The 20,319-nt window shown below is 35.9% G+C and overlaps 1 protein-coding gene across 1 annotated transcript in view; it reads right to left on the reverse strand.

Annotated features, from left to right (window-relative positions):
* Positions 1-4,257: 4,257 nt before the first annotated feature.
* Positions 4,258-20,319, reverse strand: part of LOC123529217 (E3 ubiquitin-protein ligase Mdm2-like) — a 59,646-nt gene continuing 43,584 nt past the window's right edge. The window contains exon 8 of the mRNA XM_053522223.1: positions 4,258-18,535. Within this exon, the coding sequence (XP_053378198.1) occupies positions 18,005-18,535 (531 nt within the window). The 3' untranslated portion in view covers positions 4,258-18,004. The remainder of the gene's footprint in view (positions 18,536-20,319) is intronic.

Consider the following 20,319-nt stretch of genomic DNA (forward strand, 5'->3'; position numbering starts at 1 on the left):
AGAGGACTACAAATTAAGTTTACATCTCATTTACATCGAAATAAAACATGAGGTATGGAACATATCGAACTTTCTGTACTAAGGGATGTGTAAGCCTTGCTGAAAAATCGATAATCTTGTAACTATGATCGTTATCTTTGTACATTTAATCATCTCCGAAAATTTAGCTGGGGTCCATAACCATGTTTCAAAAATCGAATTTATTGCCTTAAGCTAATATTAATGCTCAGTGGACACTTTTTACTGGGTAGAAAAACGTCAGTAATATTAGGAAAAAGATTTACTGAAGCCATGTCTCTCTCTCTTCTCTTATTTTTTATGCTAGTACAAAAAACTATAGATCATTAATTGTTAAAAAACACTTATCTATCCTTTTTTTCGTTATGTTATAAACGGTTATTCTATGAAAACTTAACTTAATAATTCTTCTTTTTCTCTTTTAATGTAAGCACAGCTAACTGTGCTGCCGTTGAAAAATGACAATAATCAGGTTTTAGCTTTGCATACAAAAACTCAAGTTTCATCATTACTGATATACCGTGGTTTAAACGCTTACTTTTCATGTTTTAATTAGGTGCCTAAACCTTATTTAAAAACAACTATAAAATGCAAATTTATATGCGATAGATTTATTCGTTCTCCAATTTATTTTACAACAATAAGCGTAGTATGATTAGGGATGATTAAACAGATCGTGCGAAATTAAAGAGAATCTTTCAATATATCAGAAAATCTATTCTTTTTCAAGTTATGGACCTATAAGACTAAGTTGCATTGAATTGAAGGCGTTTGTAATCGGATACGGAGTAAACTGCCTTATAATATATACTTTTTTTAGAATTTTAGATCAAAAACAAAAACTCTGTGTTATAGTGTTCATCATTTTTCACTTTAAGAAAGATCATTTTAACCAATTGGAGCCAGTGACTTGATTGACTAATTATGTCATTTATCCCTTTGACAGTAGATATGTTACTTCGCATTATATAATTTACATGACAATATTATTTAAGAATCTTTATTCGTTGCGAGGTATACCTAAATGAAGTAGCGCGAATAGCATATAAATTTGTTAAGTAGAAAAAAACTTATGTTCATTTTATGGCTTTTATGTTATTGCTGCAATTAATGTTTCCTTTCTTTCAACAACAGTTCATTGTGTACAGTGTCATAAGGGCCAAATACCATATCAGTCCCATCATTACATTCTTTACCCCTAATATGGTTTCTAGATTATTTCCGCTAAAGGTAATCAAAAGTAATAAGCACTGGTCACTTACTTAGAACAGTGCGTACGCAAAATTGGTTTGATTTATGTACCGTTGGAATATCTATAATATTTCAACAATTTGACAAAAATAATTGAATGAAAAATTATTAATTGTCATACGTTTGAAAGTGGATTTTACAAACATCTTAAATTCATCAAATTCATATTTATACGCCCGTTCGAAAGCAAGAATAGTTGGGTTTAAACAAAGAACTTTAAATCACAGTATTATATAACATGTTATATTATCATTTATGCTCTTTGTTTAACTTGATAATTTAAATAGATGTCTGCTAAAATTTTCAGTTTTTGATCTCATAGTTGGGGAGATCTAATGCACATGTGAACATGCTAATGAAACGGTTCAAATATTTATATCCTTGGGTGAATTGACGTCAAAAACATAAATAATCAAGATGACACTTTCTTTCAAGAACACACAACTTCATCCTTGTGGGTGTAATTTTTTCACTAAAAATCCTGTGTATATCTATTGTTCCTTCTTTCAGCCGAAATGTGTGATGATAAGACGTTTTGATTTCAACAAGTTTAAATCAGTCTATGAAAAAAGAACTAAAAACTGATAAATAATGATGATCTAAAACATTAAATGACTCGGACATAGACATTTATCTTTAGATCACAAAGTGTACAGGTTAAAATTAAAACAAGTCGTCTGCTTAGATATTACCTCTCGCATTCGGGAAACTTCGGAAATTTCCGAGCCGGTCCGAGTCTCAATTTTAAAAGTAATAGTGATTGTATAAAAAGCACAAAAGGTAAGCGAAATAATGAAAATATTAATTTTATTTATACACAGTTGAGTCGAGCACTAATTTTTCTTTGCAACATCACGAAGCAAAAACGATTATGTTTCCGTTTTCCTTATTTTGAGCGATATATCAATGAAAATGACCCTAAATTTTGTCCAAAATTAGACTTTTACTATTGACTTCAATAGAAAATAAGGGTGGTAACATAAATGGTTTAAAAGGTAAGTGAAATAATAAACTTACAATTTTTAAAATTATATCATCATTTAGAGGAAAGATTAAATCAACGATTGCCGCCGAAGCAAATTCATTATTTTAAACAATTTAAAAGATATAACGAATAAATCGAATTTATCCTTCTTTATTTAAGGTGTCAAAAAAATCGATAATACCGATTATTGGAAAAATTGAAAGTTCAATGTCAAGATTTGCATACCTGCTGGAATCACAGAGTTACAGCAAAACCAAATGTTAAGACCCTGTTAGCCGCCTCTTACGATCATGCAAGAGAAATGCAGTGGTTCCATTTCTTTTCAACACAGATCGTCCCAGAACCACATGGGGCTTAGTATTAGAACTTAAATATGTAAGGATTTGGGCATAATTACGTTAGGAAAAATTATACCTGTTAAATATTGAACCTCTCTGAACACGAATCAATTCTTCAAACTATTTTTTATAGTAACTCTACTTTGCTTTTTCTTTGACGGTCTTTCTGATTGTATGTTTTCTATCTCGACTTTTTGGCTTTTTCATACCATAGAAATATATATATATATATACGTGTGTGTAAACCGTAATCGTTAATTATCTTATATCTTTTCAATCTTGCTTAGTTGTATATAGAATGTTATTGTTAGCACCAAAACGAAGTTTGTTATTAAACTGTGATGACATAGTGTTATCAAGTTTAACTTTGTAATGTATCTGGCTTTCAACTTGCATTACGGTTTAATAGTTTGCCTAGGTTTAAGGCAGATGAATATTTAGGAATGCATAACTCATGAAGAAAATCATACAAAACGTGTGCAATAATAAATCTGGTTATTTTCTATGCCCATCTCTTTAATGACGTTTGTTCCATTTTTATGTCAGAAATATAGACGTCTTCATTTTGTCCAAATACATAGGTATATAGAATATCAAAACATGTACAATGTATGTATAAATGTGAAATTCGTTGTAAAATGTATATATACATTGCAGTAATTCACTTCAAACTAAATAAAATATTACCCCCAGCGTTTTCATAAGGAAGTCGACACATTTCTTATGATTATCTCTTTAGCGATGTAACTTTTGTGTAGTTCGGCTTTTTTACCCCTGTTATAGCATAAATATATCCGTGAACTGTAGCCCTTGTTCTTTATAAGTACATCCTTGTAGGGTTTTCTTTGTTCATGATGATAATTTTAGGAATGAACGTGTGATAAAAAGAACATTACATTGGTGACTTTCCGCATTGAATTTAGTAAACTTGTCTTGTTGACTAAAATGGATAGTCATTCATTTTATATCCTCTATAAAAGTAAATTTACTAGAATTAGAATAACATAATACCATCATCAATATTACTTTGGTCTTGCAGTTCAACTTTTATATCCAACAGTGTGACGTCTTTTATGCAAATATGAGTTGGAGAAATACATGTATTTACCGGTATTTTGATTATAACATATATACCAGCTCTACATACGTCATTATGTTAGAGAAAAGTCTAACTGAATATTACTGAATCGGGTTGGACTTGTATCAATTCGTCCCTAAAAAGTGAAATACGAGATTAATTCATTTTGACATGTTTTCCTTTTGTAAATCGACATTTTGACAATATTTAAGTACAATTCGTTGTAAAATGCATAAATACATTGCAGGAAATCGCTGCTAACTTTATGAAATATAGTTTTCAACGTCTTCATAACAGAATCGACTTATTTGCTACGCTCCTTCTCTTTCATAATACAAATCTTGTGTTTTCAAAATTTTGACCAGTTTATAGCAGAAGTATATTTGTAAACTATAGTCGTTTAGTTCTATATACGTACATTCTTGTGTGGGGTTTTATTGCATAAACGTATATATTTCCATAAATTTTAAAGTTCTAATTCAACTACACTCACGTGGATTTTGTAATTAATTTTACCAGTACGAACACTGGTTTTCGTGACATAACAACAATTTTATTGATATTTTTAAATTGTACACATGCTTTTTTATTGACATGAAAGAACATACAAAATGATTTCGTAACTTACAATATATATTTAACTTCGGATTCAACATTTTGGCCAGTATTACATCATAAATATATAGGTCTTGGATGCATTGTTGTTACATGGGATAAAAGAACCTGTAAAACAGAGTTCCCCTTTAGCCGGTGCTAAGGGGCATAGGGGTGACCCGTCATGAACGACTCTGTCGAACTGAGTCTGTTATTACTTTACTCAGATGCATTCTATGCTTCGTGAAGATTTTCTCCAGATTTAATTCTAAATTTGCTGCATATAGCACATACGTATAGTACTAAATAATAAAACAGTCTTGCATGGATTTATCTCGGGTCAGCTTTTTTGTTCACTCATTGACTTTCAATGACCTGATGGAGCATGAAGAAAGAGTAACTAATGAATTGATAAAAAATTTTACTGTGCCTATCACGTTAATATATATATGTATCATCTGCTTTGACGTTTGGGCTCGTTTGATACAGTAAATATATAGGTCTTAAAATGACACACAGAGGGCGTATATTACTGAATATATTGTCTTTCAGCGATATTTATATAATCAGCTTCTTTGCAAAAATCAAAGCACTTTTATTTAAAGCTGAAGAACATGATACCATTAGGATATCATGAAAACAATTTCATCTTCCAGACTTATTTTGTCTTCACTTCGACAATATAAAAACATTTATGCAGAATTCGTTTGAAAAATATAAAGATTTTGTAATTATAACTTTGATATGTCAGGTTTCCGGCATATTACCGTTAGGAAGAAGTATACCTGTTAAATAAGACCTCTCTCAACTGGTATAAATTCTTTTTCAAACTATTTATTGATAGTAACATTGATTAATTACCGTTTTATTTGACGATCATGCTAATAGTACGTTGTTGTTTCGGCTGTTTTGATATCATTAATATATGTATAAACCGTAATCAATTATTTTCTGATATTTAATAACAATCTTTAAGACTACTTGTTTGCTTCAAAACCAAGCTTGTCATATAAAACAGTTATTTATTGAAAAAAGATATCTGAATACGAAAATATGAAAATTATAAGTATTTCAAAATAGAGAAAAGTGGAAACTTCACAGGTCGCTCAACACGACAGAAACGAAACTGTTGCAGGCTCTGTTTGATTCAAAACTTTTTTAATGTTAAAAATCAGTAAATGACCAAAAAAGATATTACAAGGCCATGAAGGCCCTGTATCGCTTACCTGACCTACTGACCTCTAAGATCATCAAGATTAACATTCTGACCAAGTTTCAGTAAGATATGGTCATAAATGTGGCCTCTAAAATATTAACTAGTCTTTCTTCTGTTTGACCCGGTGACCTAGTTTTTGACCCCACATGACCCAGATTCGAACTTGACCTAAAAATCATCAAGATTAACATTCTGACTAAGTTTCATGAAGATGCAGTTGTAAATGTGGCCTCTAGAGTGTTAAGCTTTTCCTTCGATTTCACCTATTGACCTAGTTATTGACCCCACCTCCCAGATTTGAACATGATCTATAGATCACCAAGATTAACATTCTAACCAAGTTTCACTAAGATATGGTCATAAATGTGGCCTCTAGAGTGTTAAATAGCTTTTCCTTTGATTTGACCTAGATTCAAACTGGACCTTGAGATCATCAAGATTAACATTCTGACCAAGTTTCATGAAGATAGTCATAAATGTGGCCTCTAAAGAGTTAACAAGCTTTTCCTTTGATTTGACCTGGTGACCTAGTTTTTGACCCCAGATGAACCAGTATCAAACTCATCTAAGATTTTATTGAGGGTAACATTCTGACCAAGTTTCATTAAGATTGGGCCAAAATTGTGACCTCTAGAGTGTTAATAAGCTTCTCCTCTGATTTGAACTTGTGACCTAGTTTTTGACTCCAGATGACCCAATATAGAACCCGTCCAAGATTTTATTGAGGGTAACATTCTGACCAAGTTTCATTAAGATTGGACCAAAATTGTGACCTCTAGGGAGTGTGTTAATAAGCTTTTCCTTTGATTTGACCTGGTGACCTAGTTTTTGAACCCAGATGATCCAATATCAAACTCGTATAAGATTTTATTGAGGGTAACATTCTGACCAAGTTTCATTAAGATTGGACCAAAATTGTGACCTCTAGAGTGTCAACAGTCAAATTGTTGACGACAGACGGAAGAGGGACGGACGTAAGACGGACGACGACGGACACAGGGCAATCACAAAAGCTCACCTTGAGCACACTTCGTACTGAGGTGAGCTAAAAAGACCATCAAAGGATCATCTCTGTGAAGTTTCATCAAAATTGGCAATGTGGTTTAGGAGATGTTGTTTTAAGGAAAGTGTGGATGGACGACGGACAATGGACAAAAGCTGTACAGTGAGCGATCTCAATACCTCATCCTGAGCCTTTGGCTTAGAGGACCCCTCGAGGCAGGGCCATATTTGATCCTAGGGTGGATAATTCGAACAATCTCAATTGACAAAAATAAAAACTGCTCTACAATAAAAGCAATTGCTTGTGACAGTTTTCTACAATACAACTCCAACAACAAGAGCTGGACTATTCAACAGCCTTGTCAATTTCATGTAAACAAAAGTCGAAAATGGGGCATAATTTTGTAAAAATGCAAAACAGGGTTATGGAACCTGCACAGTGCTTATCAGCTCAAGACAGTGGACAAGTGTGTGAAGTTTCAATCCATTCCCATTAGTGGGTACTAAGAATTTAACCAAAAACTGCTAAGCTGAAAAAGGGGCATAATTTGGTAAAATGCAAAGTAGAGTTATTGAACCTTTGCACTGCAGGTCAAATCCTGACAATTAGTGGATACTGAGATACCAGCTTGCATACAAAAACTTAACCCAAAACTGCTAAGTCAAAAAAGGGGCATAATTTTGTAAAATTGCAAAGTAGAGTTATGGGACCTTCACTGTGCATGTCAGATCATGACAATGAACAAGGTGTGAAGTTTTAAACTATTCATAATAGTGGATACTGAGATACCACTGCTTACATACAACAAGAGGGCCATGATGGCCCTATATTGCTCACCTGTTATCATTGCACTTGAGGACAAGGTTCTCAGAAAAGGACAGGAACAACAATGGGAAGAAATTAAACCAAAAAGAAAAAAAAAATTCTTACAAGGTATAGATATGTCAAAATACACCTAAAAATTGGAGGTACCATCCATGTTGTACCACAGAAAAGTGGTCTCGGTTTTTCCCTACGGCCAATAATAAAAAAGTTACTAAAAATAAGCTATTTATAGTAACGTAAAAGGGAAGTAATTAAAAAAATATATATCGTAAGTGAACAAAAGAAGGATCTGCCAAATAAATCTGTTGACATAAATGAAATTTCAGATCAGTATCTTCATTAGTTAAGGAGATATACCCATTTTAATTTGAAATAAAGGGAGATAATTTACCATAAAATCAGTCCAAAGTTATCTACCCATATTGTCTCAGTCCAACTAATAACAATAATGAAAATTCAAATATGTCCTGTACGTACTTACTGATATAAATCCATTTTGATTACAATCAGGGGAGGTAATCAGATATAAAATAACTCTGGAACCTAAGATTGGATCTGATTTGTCATGGAATCCAAGATTTATTATTGTTAAAGATATTTTGGAATTTTGTATCAAATAAAACCATAAATGAAGTCTCTATATGGCTGCAAAAGCCAAAATAGCCAATTTTGGACCTTTAAGGGGCCATAACTCTGGAACCCATGATGGAATCTAGCCAGTTCAAGAAAGGAAGCAAGATCTTGTGGTAATACAAGTTGTTTGCAAGTTTGGTTAAAATCAAATCATAAATAAAGCTGCTATTGTGCAGACAAGGTCAAAATAGCTAATGTTGGCCCTTTCAGGGGCCATAACTCTGGAACCCATAATGGGATCTGGCCAGTTCAAGAAAGGAATCAAGACCTTATGGTGACACAAGTTTTGTGCAAGTTTGATTAAATTCAAATCATAAATGAAGCTGCTATTGTGCAGACAAGGTCAAAATAGCTAATTCTGGCCCTTTCAGGGGCCATCACTCTGGAACCAATAATGGAATCTCGCCAGTTCAAGAAAGGAACCAAGTTCTTATGATTATACAAGTTGTGTGCAAGTTTGGTTAAAATAAAATCATAAATGAAGCTGCTATTGTGCAGACAAGGTCAAAAGAGCTAATTCTGGCCCTTTCAGGGGCCATAACTCTGGAACCCATAAAGGAATCTGGCCAGTTCAAGAAAGGAACTAAGATCTTATGGGGATACAAGTTTTATGCCAGTCTGGTAAAAATCAAATCATAAATAAAGCTGCTATTGTGCAGACAAGGTCAAAATAGCTAATTTTGGCCCTTTCAGGGGCCCTAACTCTCGAACCCATAATGGGATCTGGCCAGTTCAAGAAAGGAACCGTGATCTTATGGTGATACAAGTTGTGTGCAAGTTTGGTTAAAATAAAATCATAAAACCACTATCGTGCAGACAAGAAATTGTTGACGCACGCACGGACAGACGACGGACGAAGGGTGATCACAAAAGCTCACCTTGTCACTATGTGACAGGTGAGCTAAAACTTAACCAAAAGCTGCTAAGTTGAAAAAGAGGCAAAATTTTGAAAAAAAAAAAAAACAAAACAAAAGTAGAGTTATGCGACCTTCTTAGTGCATGTCAGATCATGACAATGAATAAGTATGTGAAGTTTCAATTCATTCTCACAAGTGGTTACTGAGATACCAGCTTACACACAAAAAAATAACCATTTCTTAGTCGAAAAAAGGGGCATAATTTTGTAAAAATTCAAAATAGAGTTATGGAACCTGTGCAATGTATGTCAGTTTATCACAGTGAATAAGTGTGTAAAGTTTCAATCCATTCCAACAAGTGGTTACTGAGATACCAGCTTACATACAAAACCTTAACCAAATTAGAATCGGGATGTGGACGCTGATGCACAGGCGAGTCCGATTCTATGAATATAGTCAAGCTAAAAAGCAGATCATATAAGAAAACAAGAGGACCATGATGGTCCTGAATCACTCACCTGTCCCCATGTGACCCAGTTTTGAACTAAGTATGACGTCGTTTTTTCTATCATTTGACACAGTGACCTAGTTTTTTAGCTCATGTGACCCAATTTTGAATTTGGCCTAGATATCATCAAGATAAAAATTCTGACAAATTTTCATGAAAATCCATTGAAAAATATGGCCTCTAGAGAGGTCACAATGTTTTTCTATTATCTGACCTAATGACCTAGTTTTTAAAAGCACGTGACCCAGTTTTGAACCTGACCTAGATATCATCAAGGTGAACATTCTCACCAATTTTCATGAAGATCTCAAGAAAAATATGGCCTCTAGAGAGGTCACAAGGTTTTTCTATTATTTAACCTGACCTAGATATCATCAAGGTGAACATTCAGACCAATTTTCATTAAGATCCATTAAACAAGAGGACCATGATGGTCCTGAATCGCTCACCTCTTCCCACATGACCCAGTTTTGAGTATGACGTCGTTTTTTCTATTATTTGACATAGTGACCTAGTTTTTAAACTCATGTGACCCAGTTTTGATCTTGACCTAGATATTATCAGGATAAAAATTCTGACCAATTTTCAAGAAGATCCATTGAAAAATATGGTATCTACAGAGGTCACAAGGTTTTTCTATTATTTGACCTATTGACCTAGTTTTCAAAGGTATGTGACCCTGTTTTGAATTTTACCTAGATATCATCAAGGTGAACATTCTCACTAATTTTCATGAAGATCTCATGAAAAAAATGGCCTCTAGAGAGGTCACAAGGTTTTTCTATTTTTATACCTACTGGCCTAGTTATTGACCGCACGTGACCCAGTTTCGAAACTGACCTAGATATCATCAAGGTGAACATTCAAATCAATTTTCATGAAGATCCATTGAAAAATATGGCCTCTAGAGAGGTCAAAAGATTTTAATAATTTTAGACCTACTGACCTAGTTTTTGATCACAGTTGACCCAGTTTCAAACTTGACCTAGATATCATCAAGATGAACATTCAGACCAACTTTCATACAGATCCCATGAAAAGTATGGCCTCTAGAGAGGTCACAATGTTTTTTTATTATTTGACCTACTGACCTAGTTTTTAAGGCACGTGACCCAGTTTCAAACTTGACCTAGATATCATCAAGATGAACATTCTGACCAATTTTTTTATGGAGATCCATTCACAAGTATGGCCTCTAGAGAGGCCACAAGGTTTTTCTATTTTTAGACCTACTGACATAGTTTTTGACCGCACATGACCCTGTTTTGAACCGGACCTAGATATCAAGATGAACATTCAGACTAACTTTCATACAGATCCCATGAAAAATATGGCCTTTAGAGAGGTCACAAAGTTTTTCTATTATTTGACCTACTGACCTAGTTTTTGATGGCACATGACCCACTTTCGAAACTGACCTAGATATCATCAAGATGAACATTCAGACCAACTTTCATACATATCCCATGAAAAATATGGCCTCTAGAGAGGTCAAAAGGTTTTTCTATTTTTAGACCTACTGACCTAGTTTTTGACCGCACATGACCCAGTTCTGAACTTGACCTAGATATCATCAAGATGAACATTCAGACCAAATTTCATACAGATCCCATGAAAAATTTGGCCTTTAGAGAGGTCACAAGATTTTTCTATTATTTGACCTACTGACCTAGTTTTTGATGGCACGTAACCCGGTTTCTAACTTGACCTAGAAATCATCAAGATGAACGTTCTTACCAATTTTCATGAAGATCTTGTGAAATATATGGCCTCTAGAGAGGTCACAAGGTTTTTCTATTTTTAGACCTACTGACCTAGTTTTTGACGGCACGTGACCCAGTTTCAAACTTGACCTAGATATCATCAAGGTTAACATTCTGACCAATTTTCATGAAGATCTTGTGAAATATATGGCCTCTAGAGAGGTCACAAGGTTTTTCTATTTTTAGACCTACTGACCTAGTTTTTGAAGGCACGTGACCCAGTTTCGAACTTGACCTAGATATCATCAGGATGAACATTCTGACCAACTTTCATAAAGATCCCATGAAAAATTTGACCTCTAGAGTGGTCACAAGCAAAAGTTTACGGACGCATGGACAGACGACAGACGACTGACACCGCGCGATCACAAAAGCTCACCTTGTCACTTTGTGACAGGTGAGCTAAAAATGTGGCCTCTAGAGAGGTAAAAAGGTTTTCCTATTTTTAGATCTACTGACCTAGTTTTTGACCGCAGTTGACCCAGTTTTGAAGCTGACCTAGATATCAAGATGAACATTCAGACCAACTTTCATACAGATCCCATGAAAAATATGGCCTTAGAGAGGTCACAAGGATTTTTTTATTATTTGACCTACTGACCTAGTTTTTTGATGGCATGTGACCCAGTTTCGAACTTGACCTAGATATCATCAAGTTGAACATTCTGACAAATTTTCATGAAGATCCATTCAAAAGTATGGCCTCTAGAGAGGTCACAAGGTTTTTCTATTTTTAGACCTACTGACCTAGTTTTTGATCCAGTTTCGAACTTGACCTAGATATAATCAAGATGGACATTCAGCTCAACTTTCATACAGATCCCATGAAAAATATGGCCTCTAGAGAGGTCACAAGTTTTTTTTTATTATTTGACCTACTGACCTAGTTTTTGAAGGCACGTGACCCAGTTTCAAAACTGTCCTAGTTATCATCAAGATGGACATTTAGGACAACTTTCATACAGATCCCATGAAAAATATGGCCTCTAGAGAGGTCAAAAGTTTTTTTTATTATTTGACCTACTGACCTAGTTTTTGACGGCAAGTGACCCAGTTTCGAACCTGACCTGGATATCATCAAGATGAACACTCTGACTAACTTTCATGAAGATCCATTGAAAAGTATTGCCTCTAGAGAGGTCACAAGGTTTTTCTATTTTTAGACCTACTGACCTAGTTTTGGACCGCACGTAACCCAGTTTCGAACATGACCTAGAGATCACAAAGATAAACAGTCAGACCAACTTTCATACAGATCCCATGAAAAATATGGTCTCTAGAGAGGTCACAAGGTTTTTTTATTATTTGACCTACTGACCTAGTTTTTGACGGCACTTAACCCAGTTTCAAACTTGACCTAGATGTCATCAAGTTGAACATTCTGACTAATTTTCATGAAGATCCATTGAAAAGTATGGCCTCTAGAGAGGTCACAAGGTTTTTCTATTTTTAGACCTACTGACCTAATTTTTGACCGCACGTGACCCAGTTTCGAACTTGACCGAGATATCATCATGGTAAACATTCTGACCAATTTTCATAAAGATCCAATGAAAAATGTGACCTCTAGAGTGGTCACAAGCAAAAGTTTACGCACGCACGCATGGACTGACGGACGACGGCTGCGTGATCACAAAAGCTCATCTTGTCACTTTGTGACAGGTGAGCTAAAAATAGCACTTTAAAAGTAACATGGAAGTTTTGCAGTAAAACTCATATCATGGAAAATTTTTGCAGAAAACATTATAACATGGATATGTGGCAGTGAATAAAAAGTGCCTGAAAGAAAAACAAGAGCTGTCAGAGGACAGCAATGCTCGACTATTCAACAGCCTTGTCGATTGAATGAATATAAAAGTTGAAAAAGGGGCATCATTTAGTAAACAAGAGGGCCAAAATGGCCCTATAACGCTCACTTGTTATCATTGCACTTAAGGACAAGAAGGTCAAAAAATCATAATCAAGATCAATCAAAAGAATTATGAGAAAATATAGTTGAAATTTTCTTAAAGTTACTTCAAATAAAATTATTTTCAAATCAGGCCAGTAGTTTCATGCCCGAAGGATTACATCGAGCAAAATTTTGACTGATGAAGCCCAAAGGACAGGAACAACAAAGGGAAGAAATTAAAAATAAATCTAAGTCCTCAGAAAAAAATATCTAAGTCCAAAGGACAGAAACAACAAAGGGCGAAATTTAACCAAAAAGAAATAAAAAATTCTTACAAGGTACAGATATGTCAAAATACACCTAAAAATTGGAGGTACCATCCATGTTTTACCACAGGAAAGTGGTCTCGGTTTTTCCCTACAGCCAATAATAATAAAGTTACTTAATAAGCTATTTATAGTAACATAAAAGGGAAGTAACTGAAAACGAGCTGTCTCCATAGGATGACACATGCCCCCGATGGCACTTTGAATGAATAGTTATGGCCGATGTTAGAGTTTAGGACCTTTGACCTACGGAGCTGGGTCTTGCGCACGACACGTCGTCTTACTGTGTCACACATTCATGCGTAGTTATTTTAAAATCCATGCATGAATGACAATGATATGGACCGGACACGTCCATCAATGCACTATCATGAAAAATGACCGTTAATGTCTAAGTGTGACCTTGACCTTTGAGCTATGGACCTGGGTCTTGCGCGCGACACGTCGTCTTACTGTGGTACACATTCATGCCAAGTTATTTGAAAATCCATCCATCGATGACAAAGATATGGACCGGACACGCCCATCAATGCACTAATCTTTAACGTCTAAGTGTGACCTTGACCTTTTAGCAACGGACCTGGGTCTTGCGCGCGACACGTCGTCTTACTGTGGTACACATTCAAGCCAAGTTATTTGAAAATCCATCCATCGATGACAAAGATATGGACCGGACACGCCCATCAATGCACTATCCTTTAATGTCTAAGTGTGACCTTGACTTTTGAGCTACGGACCTGGGTCTTGCGCGCGACACGTGTTACTGTGGTACACATTCAAGCCAAGTTATTTGAAAATCCATCCATCGATGACAAAGATATGGACCGGACACGAAAATTGTGGACAGACTGACAGACTGACAGACTGCCAGACGGTTCAAAAACTATATGCCTCCCTTTGGGGGCATAAAAATTATTGTTGGTCAACAAAAGAAGGATCTGCCAAATAAAAACAAGAGCACTGCAATCGACGCAAATGCAGAGCAATATACACACAAAACAAAGTCATATGACCTTTGACCCCTAAGTGTGACCTTGACCTTGAAGTGAGCCATCCAAATGCACTCTGCACATTGTTTCAATGAGGTGAACATTTGTGTCAGGTTTCTTTGAAATCCTTCAAGGGGTTCAACAGTTACAGAGCAGAAGGGAAATTGCTAACCAACAGACATACAGACTGACAGACACCAAGGCGATAACATAATATGTCCCTTTGGGCGTATAAAAAAGAATCAAGATCTTATGCTGATACAAGTTTTGTGCAAATTTGGTTAAAATCAAATATTAAATGAAGCTGCTATTATGCCGAAAAGGTCAAAATAGCTAATTTTGGCCCTTTCAGGGGCCGTAACTCTGGAACCCATGTCTCTGGCCGAGGTCTCATGGTCAAAGATTTTTTGTTCAAGTTTGGTGAAGATCGGATGAGAAATGTTCGACTTAGAGTGCGGACAAGAGTAAAAAGGCCGATTTTTTTCGATAATTCAAGGGCCGTAACTCCAAAATGTCTGGACTGATTTGGCTAGTTATCGAACTTGGCCGAGGTCTCATGGTCAAACACATTTTGTTTAAGTTTGGTGAAGATCGGATGAGAAATGTTCGACTTAGAGTGCGGACAAGAGTAAAAAGGCCGATTTTTTTCGATAATTCAAGGGCCGTAACTCCAAAATGTCTGGACTGATTTGGCTAGTTATCGAACTTGGCCGAGGTCTCATGGTCAAACACATTTTGTTTAAGTTTGGTGAAGATCGGATGAGAAATGTTTGATAAAGAATGCGGACAAGAGTAAAAAGGCCGATTTTTCGATAATTCAAGGGCCGTAACTCAAAAATGCCTGGACTAGTTATTGAACTTGGCCGAGGTCTTATGGTCAAACATATTTTGTTCAAGTTTGGTGAAAATCGGATGAGAAATGTTCGACTTAGAGTGCGGACAAGCTTTGTGACAGACACACAGACAGACACACACAGACTGGAGTAAATCAATATGTCTCCCACACCACTGTGTGGTCGGAGACATAATGAAGCTGCTATTGTGCAGACAAGGTCAACAAGAGCTGTCTGATGACAGCGCGCTCGACTATTCGAAGAATTGATTGAAGAATGGAGTCAAAATATTTCCACAGATATTCAGACAAAAGAAATAAATACATTAGACAAACAATGTTCCTGTATTTCTTTGATTTCGATAAGTCTTGCACTAAATGGCAATGTATGAACCAATTTCAAAGTCCAAAAAGGGCCATAATTCAGTCAAAATAGTTATGTACTCTTGCCTACAGTTGGAAATCATAATGATAAACAAGTGTTCAAAGTTTAAAAGCCATATGTCAAATAGTTTTGACAAAACGTGGACTTGTATGAAAACAGAACCAATTTCGAAGTCCAGAAAGGGCCATAATTCAGCCAAAATAGATGACAGAGTTATGTACTCTTTCCTACAGATAGAGACTATTATACTAAACAAGTGATAAAAGTTTCAAAGCCATATGTCAAACACTTTACAAAAAATATGAACTGTTACGGAAAACTTTACCAAGATTTCTAAGTCAAAAGGGGCCATAATTCAGCCAAAATCCTTGATGGAGTTATGTACTCTTGCCTATAACTGGATATGGTGATGGTAAACAGGTGTTGAAAGTTTCAAAGCTTTATCTCAAAAGACTTTGTCAAAATATGAACTGGTACGAAATATTAACCCAGATTTCTAAGTCAAAAAGGGCCATAATTCAGCCAAAATCCTTGATGGAGATATGTGCTCTTGCCTATAACTGGACATGGTGATGGTAAACAAGTGTTGAAAGTTTCAAAGCTTTATCTAAAAAGACTTTGTCAAAATATGAACTGGTACGAAAAACTTAACCAAGATTTCTAAGTCGAAAGGGGCCATAATTCAGCCAAAATCCTTGATGGAGTTATGTACTCTTGCCTATAACTGGCCATGGTGATGGTAAACAAGTGTTGAAAGTTTCAAAGCTTTATCTTAAAAGACTTTGTCAAAATATGAACTGGTACGAAAAACTTAACCATGATTTCTAAGTCAAAAGGGGCCATAATTCAGCCAAAATCCTTGATGGAGTTACATACTCTTGCCTATAACTGGCCATGGTGATGGTAAATAAGTGTTGAAAGTTTCAAAGCTTTATCTCTAAAGACTTTGTCAAAATGTGGACTGGTACGAAAAACTTAACCAAGGTGTGACGCCGACGCCGTGGTGAGTAGGATAGCTCTACTTATTCTTCGAATAGTCGAGCTAAAAAAGCTAATTTTGGCCCTTTCAGGGTCCATAACTCTGGAACCCATAATGGGATCTGGTCAGTTCAAGAAAGGAATCAAGATCTTATGGTGACACAAGTTTTGTGCAAGTTTTATTAAATTCAAATCATAAATGACGCTGCTATTGTGCAGACAAGGTCAAAATAGCTAATTCTGGCCCTTTCAGGGGCCATAACTCTGGAACCCATAAAGGAATCTGGCCAGTTCAAGAAAGGAACCAAGATCTCACGGTGATACAAGTTGTGTGCAAGTTTGGTAAAAATCAAATCATAAATGAAGCTGCTATTGTGCAGACAAGGTCAAAATAGCTAATTTTGGCCCTTCAGGGGCCATAACTCTGGAACCCATAATTGGATCTAGCCGGTTTAAGAAAGGAACCAAGATCTTATGGTGATACAAGTTGTGTGCAAGTTTGGTTAAAATAAAATCATAAATGAAACCAATATGATGCAGACAAGAAATTGCTGACGCACAAAAATAACAAATTCTGGCCCTTTAAGGGGCAATAACTCAAGAACCCATGACGGGATCCGGCCAGTTTTCGAAGAACTGAGATATCATGCCAATACAAGTTTTGTACAAGTTTGATCAAAATTGCTTACAAAATGTGGTCTCTATCTTGTTCACAAGAAATTGTGGATGGAGGGACGGACGGACGAAGGGTGATCACAAAAGCTCACTCTGTCACTACGTGACAGGTGAGCTAAAAAGCAAAAATATTGTTATGGAACCTGCATAGAGCTTATTAGTTCATAACAGTGGACAAGTGTGTGAAGTTTCAATCCATTCCCATTAGTGGGTACTGAGATACCAGCTCACATATAAGAATTTAACCAAAATCTCCTAAGTTGAAAAAGGGGCATAATTTTGTAAAATGCAAATTTGAGTTATTGACCCTTTGCACTGCATGTCATATCATGACAGTGAACAAGTGTGTGAAGTTTCAATCCTTTCCCATTAGTGGATACTGAGATACCAGCTTACATACAAAAACTTAACCAAAAATTTCTATGTTGAAAAAGGGGCATAATTTTGTAAAAAGGCAAAACAGAGTTATGGAACCTGCTTTGTTCATGTCAGATCATGACAGTGAACAAGTGTGTGAAGTTTCAATCCATTCCCATCGGTGAGTATTGAGATACCAGCTTACATACAAAACCTTCCCTAAAAATTTATAAGTCAAAAAAGGGGCATAATTTTGTAAAAAAGCAAAATAGAGTTATGGAACCTGTATAATGTAAGTCAGTTTATCACAGTGAATAAGTGTGTGAAGTTTCAATCCATTCCCACAAGTGCTTGCTGAGATACCAGCTTACATACAAAAACAACCAAATCAGGATGCGGACGCCGGCGCATGGGCGAGTCCAATAGTTCTACTATTCTATGAATATTCGAGCTAAAAATGTGATGAAACTAAACTGGATCTGAACACAACTGGCAATTAGAACTACAAAATGTAATTTCTGACAACTTTTTGTATTGGTCTACGACACACTGGGCACAATTTTCCACGTCTCTTCAAATCTTTACCGCAAGAAAGACAACAAACTTGATGACCTGATGAACCATGAATAAGACTAGCCATCTTCGAGCGTGTCAAACAAATTATGCAAGGATCTTCTAATGCAACACTAGGGGGTTTGGTAACTATTGCACTGGCACTCTCCTTGTCATTTGCATTACAACTACTCTCACTTTGTTTCAGCTGCATATTGGAGAAAGAATATCGAGGTTCTGCAAGTTCTTTCATCAATGTATCATTTAAAGTTGTAACGCCTTCTTCACAAATTTCAGAAGCACTTTTACAAAGACTTTTGTCTTTTTCTTTCATTGATGTGACTCTGTCAAATTTATCTATGTGTCTGTCATCAGATCCATGCTGAGAGCATAACCAGTCTGTCCGCAGTTTCCAACACCTCCCACAATACCTCTGTACTGGTGGATTTGACTGGTTACATTCTGTACAAGTCCAACTGTCCTAAAAAGGAACAAGCAAATTCGATGAATTGGAATCCCCCGCCGAAAGGGTCAGAGTTGAGGAACGGCAAAAAATATATCCAGCAAAAAGTTAAGAATGTTACCAAGAAGCAAATAATTTCATTAGTCAAAATCAAATTAAAAGAAAATGAATGGTTTGTTTGGGTGGGGCTGGGGGGAGGGGGTGGGGGTGAGGATACAACAGTTTACATGTTCATTATAAATATTGATAGAAAATGAAAAATGAAAAAAAAAAAAAAAAAAAAAATGGTGGGGGGGGGGGGGGGGGACCAAGGTAAGGTGGTGACCAGGTGTAGGTACACAACATCACATGTTTATAATAAATGTTCATGGAAAAGAATGAAAGAAGTTTAATGAAATTCTTCCAATTGGTTGGTTTGTTATGTACAGATCTGTGGATTTTTAAACAATTCAAGGACAATAACTATATGGAAAATTGAACAATCGAAAAAAACCTTGAGGGCATCGTCGCAGTATCTTGGTTCATGTCTGTTTCAAGTTTGATGAAATTCTACCTGCTAGTTACTGAGAAATGGCTGCAGACGGACATTTTTCATTAAATCAAGGGCAATAACTCTGACGGAAATTGACCTATCAAAAAAAAAAACTTGACGGGCATCAGCACAGTATCTTGGTTCATGTCTATTTCAAATTTGATGAAATTCTACCTGTTAGTTACTGAGAAATAGCTGCAGACGGACATTTTTTATTAAATCAAGGGCAATAACTCTGAGGGAAATTGACCAATCAAAAAAAAAACTTGACGGGCATCATCACAGTATGTTGGTTCATGTTTATTTCAAGTTTCATGAAATTCTACCAAGTAATTACTGAGAAATGGCTGCGGACGGACGGACGGACTGACTGATGGCCGGACAACGCCATTTCAATACCCCCCTCCCGATTTCATCGGCGGGGGATAACAAAAGGTCAATGATAGCAATTGAATTCCCTTTAAAGAACAAGAGGGTCATGATGACCCTGAATTGCTCACATGAGTAATATGAGCCACATGTTTCAAACGGAAAACTGACACTAAAATATTAGAAAGTAGGTCAGTAGGTCACTGAAAGACAGTTATAAGATTGTTGTGCAAAACTGTCCATGTCATCCATAGTTCAAGGCTGTATCTTATAAAACAATGAAGTAGGCCAGTAGGTCAAGGTCACAGTCTAGTGATCCCTAATCACTTGGGTCATCAGGTAATTATAATTAAACAGTCTAGGAAATATGACCTGATAATTTTTGCAGTACTTTTTACCTATATAACTAATATAACAAGTGACCCCTAGGGCGGGGCCTCTTTTCACCCCAGGGGCAATAATTTGAACAAACTTACTAGAGATCCACCAGGCAATGTTACATACCAAATATCAAATGCCTAGGCCTTGAACTTTCAGACAAGAAGATCTTTAATTTTTTTCCTATATAAATCTATGTTAAACTTGGTACCCCAGGGCAGGGCCTCTTTTCACCCTAGGGACATAATTTGAACAATTTTGGTACAGAAACACTAGGAAAGGCAACATACTTAATATCGAAAGCCTAGGCCTTGCAGTTTCAGGCAAGAAGATTTTTAAAGTTTTTTTTTTCTATATAAGTCTATGTAAAACATGAGACCCCCTGGGGCAGGGCGTCTTTTCACCCCAGGGGCATAATTTGAATAATTTTGGTAGAGGACCACAAGGCAATGCTACATACACAATATCAAAGGCCTAGGTCTTGTGGTTTTAGACAACAAGATTTTTAAAGTTTTTTACTATA

Source organism: Mercenaria mercenaria, chromosome 13, assembly GCF_021730395.1.
Source record: "Mercenaria mercenaria strain notata chromosome 13, MADL_Memer_1, whole genome shotgun sequence".
Lineage (NCBI taxonomy): Eukaryota > Metazoa > Mollusca > Bivalvia > Venerida > Veneridae > Mercenaria > Mercenaria mercenaria.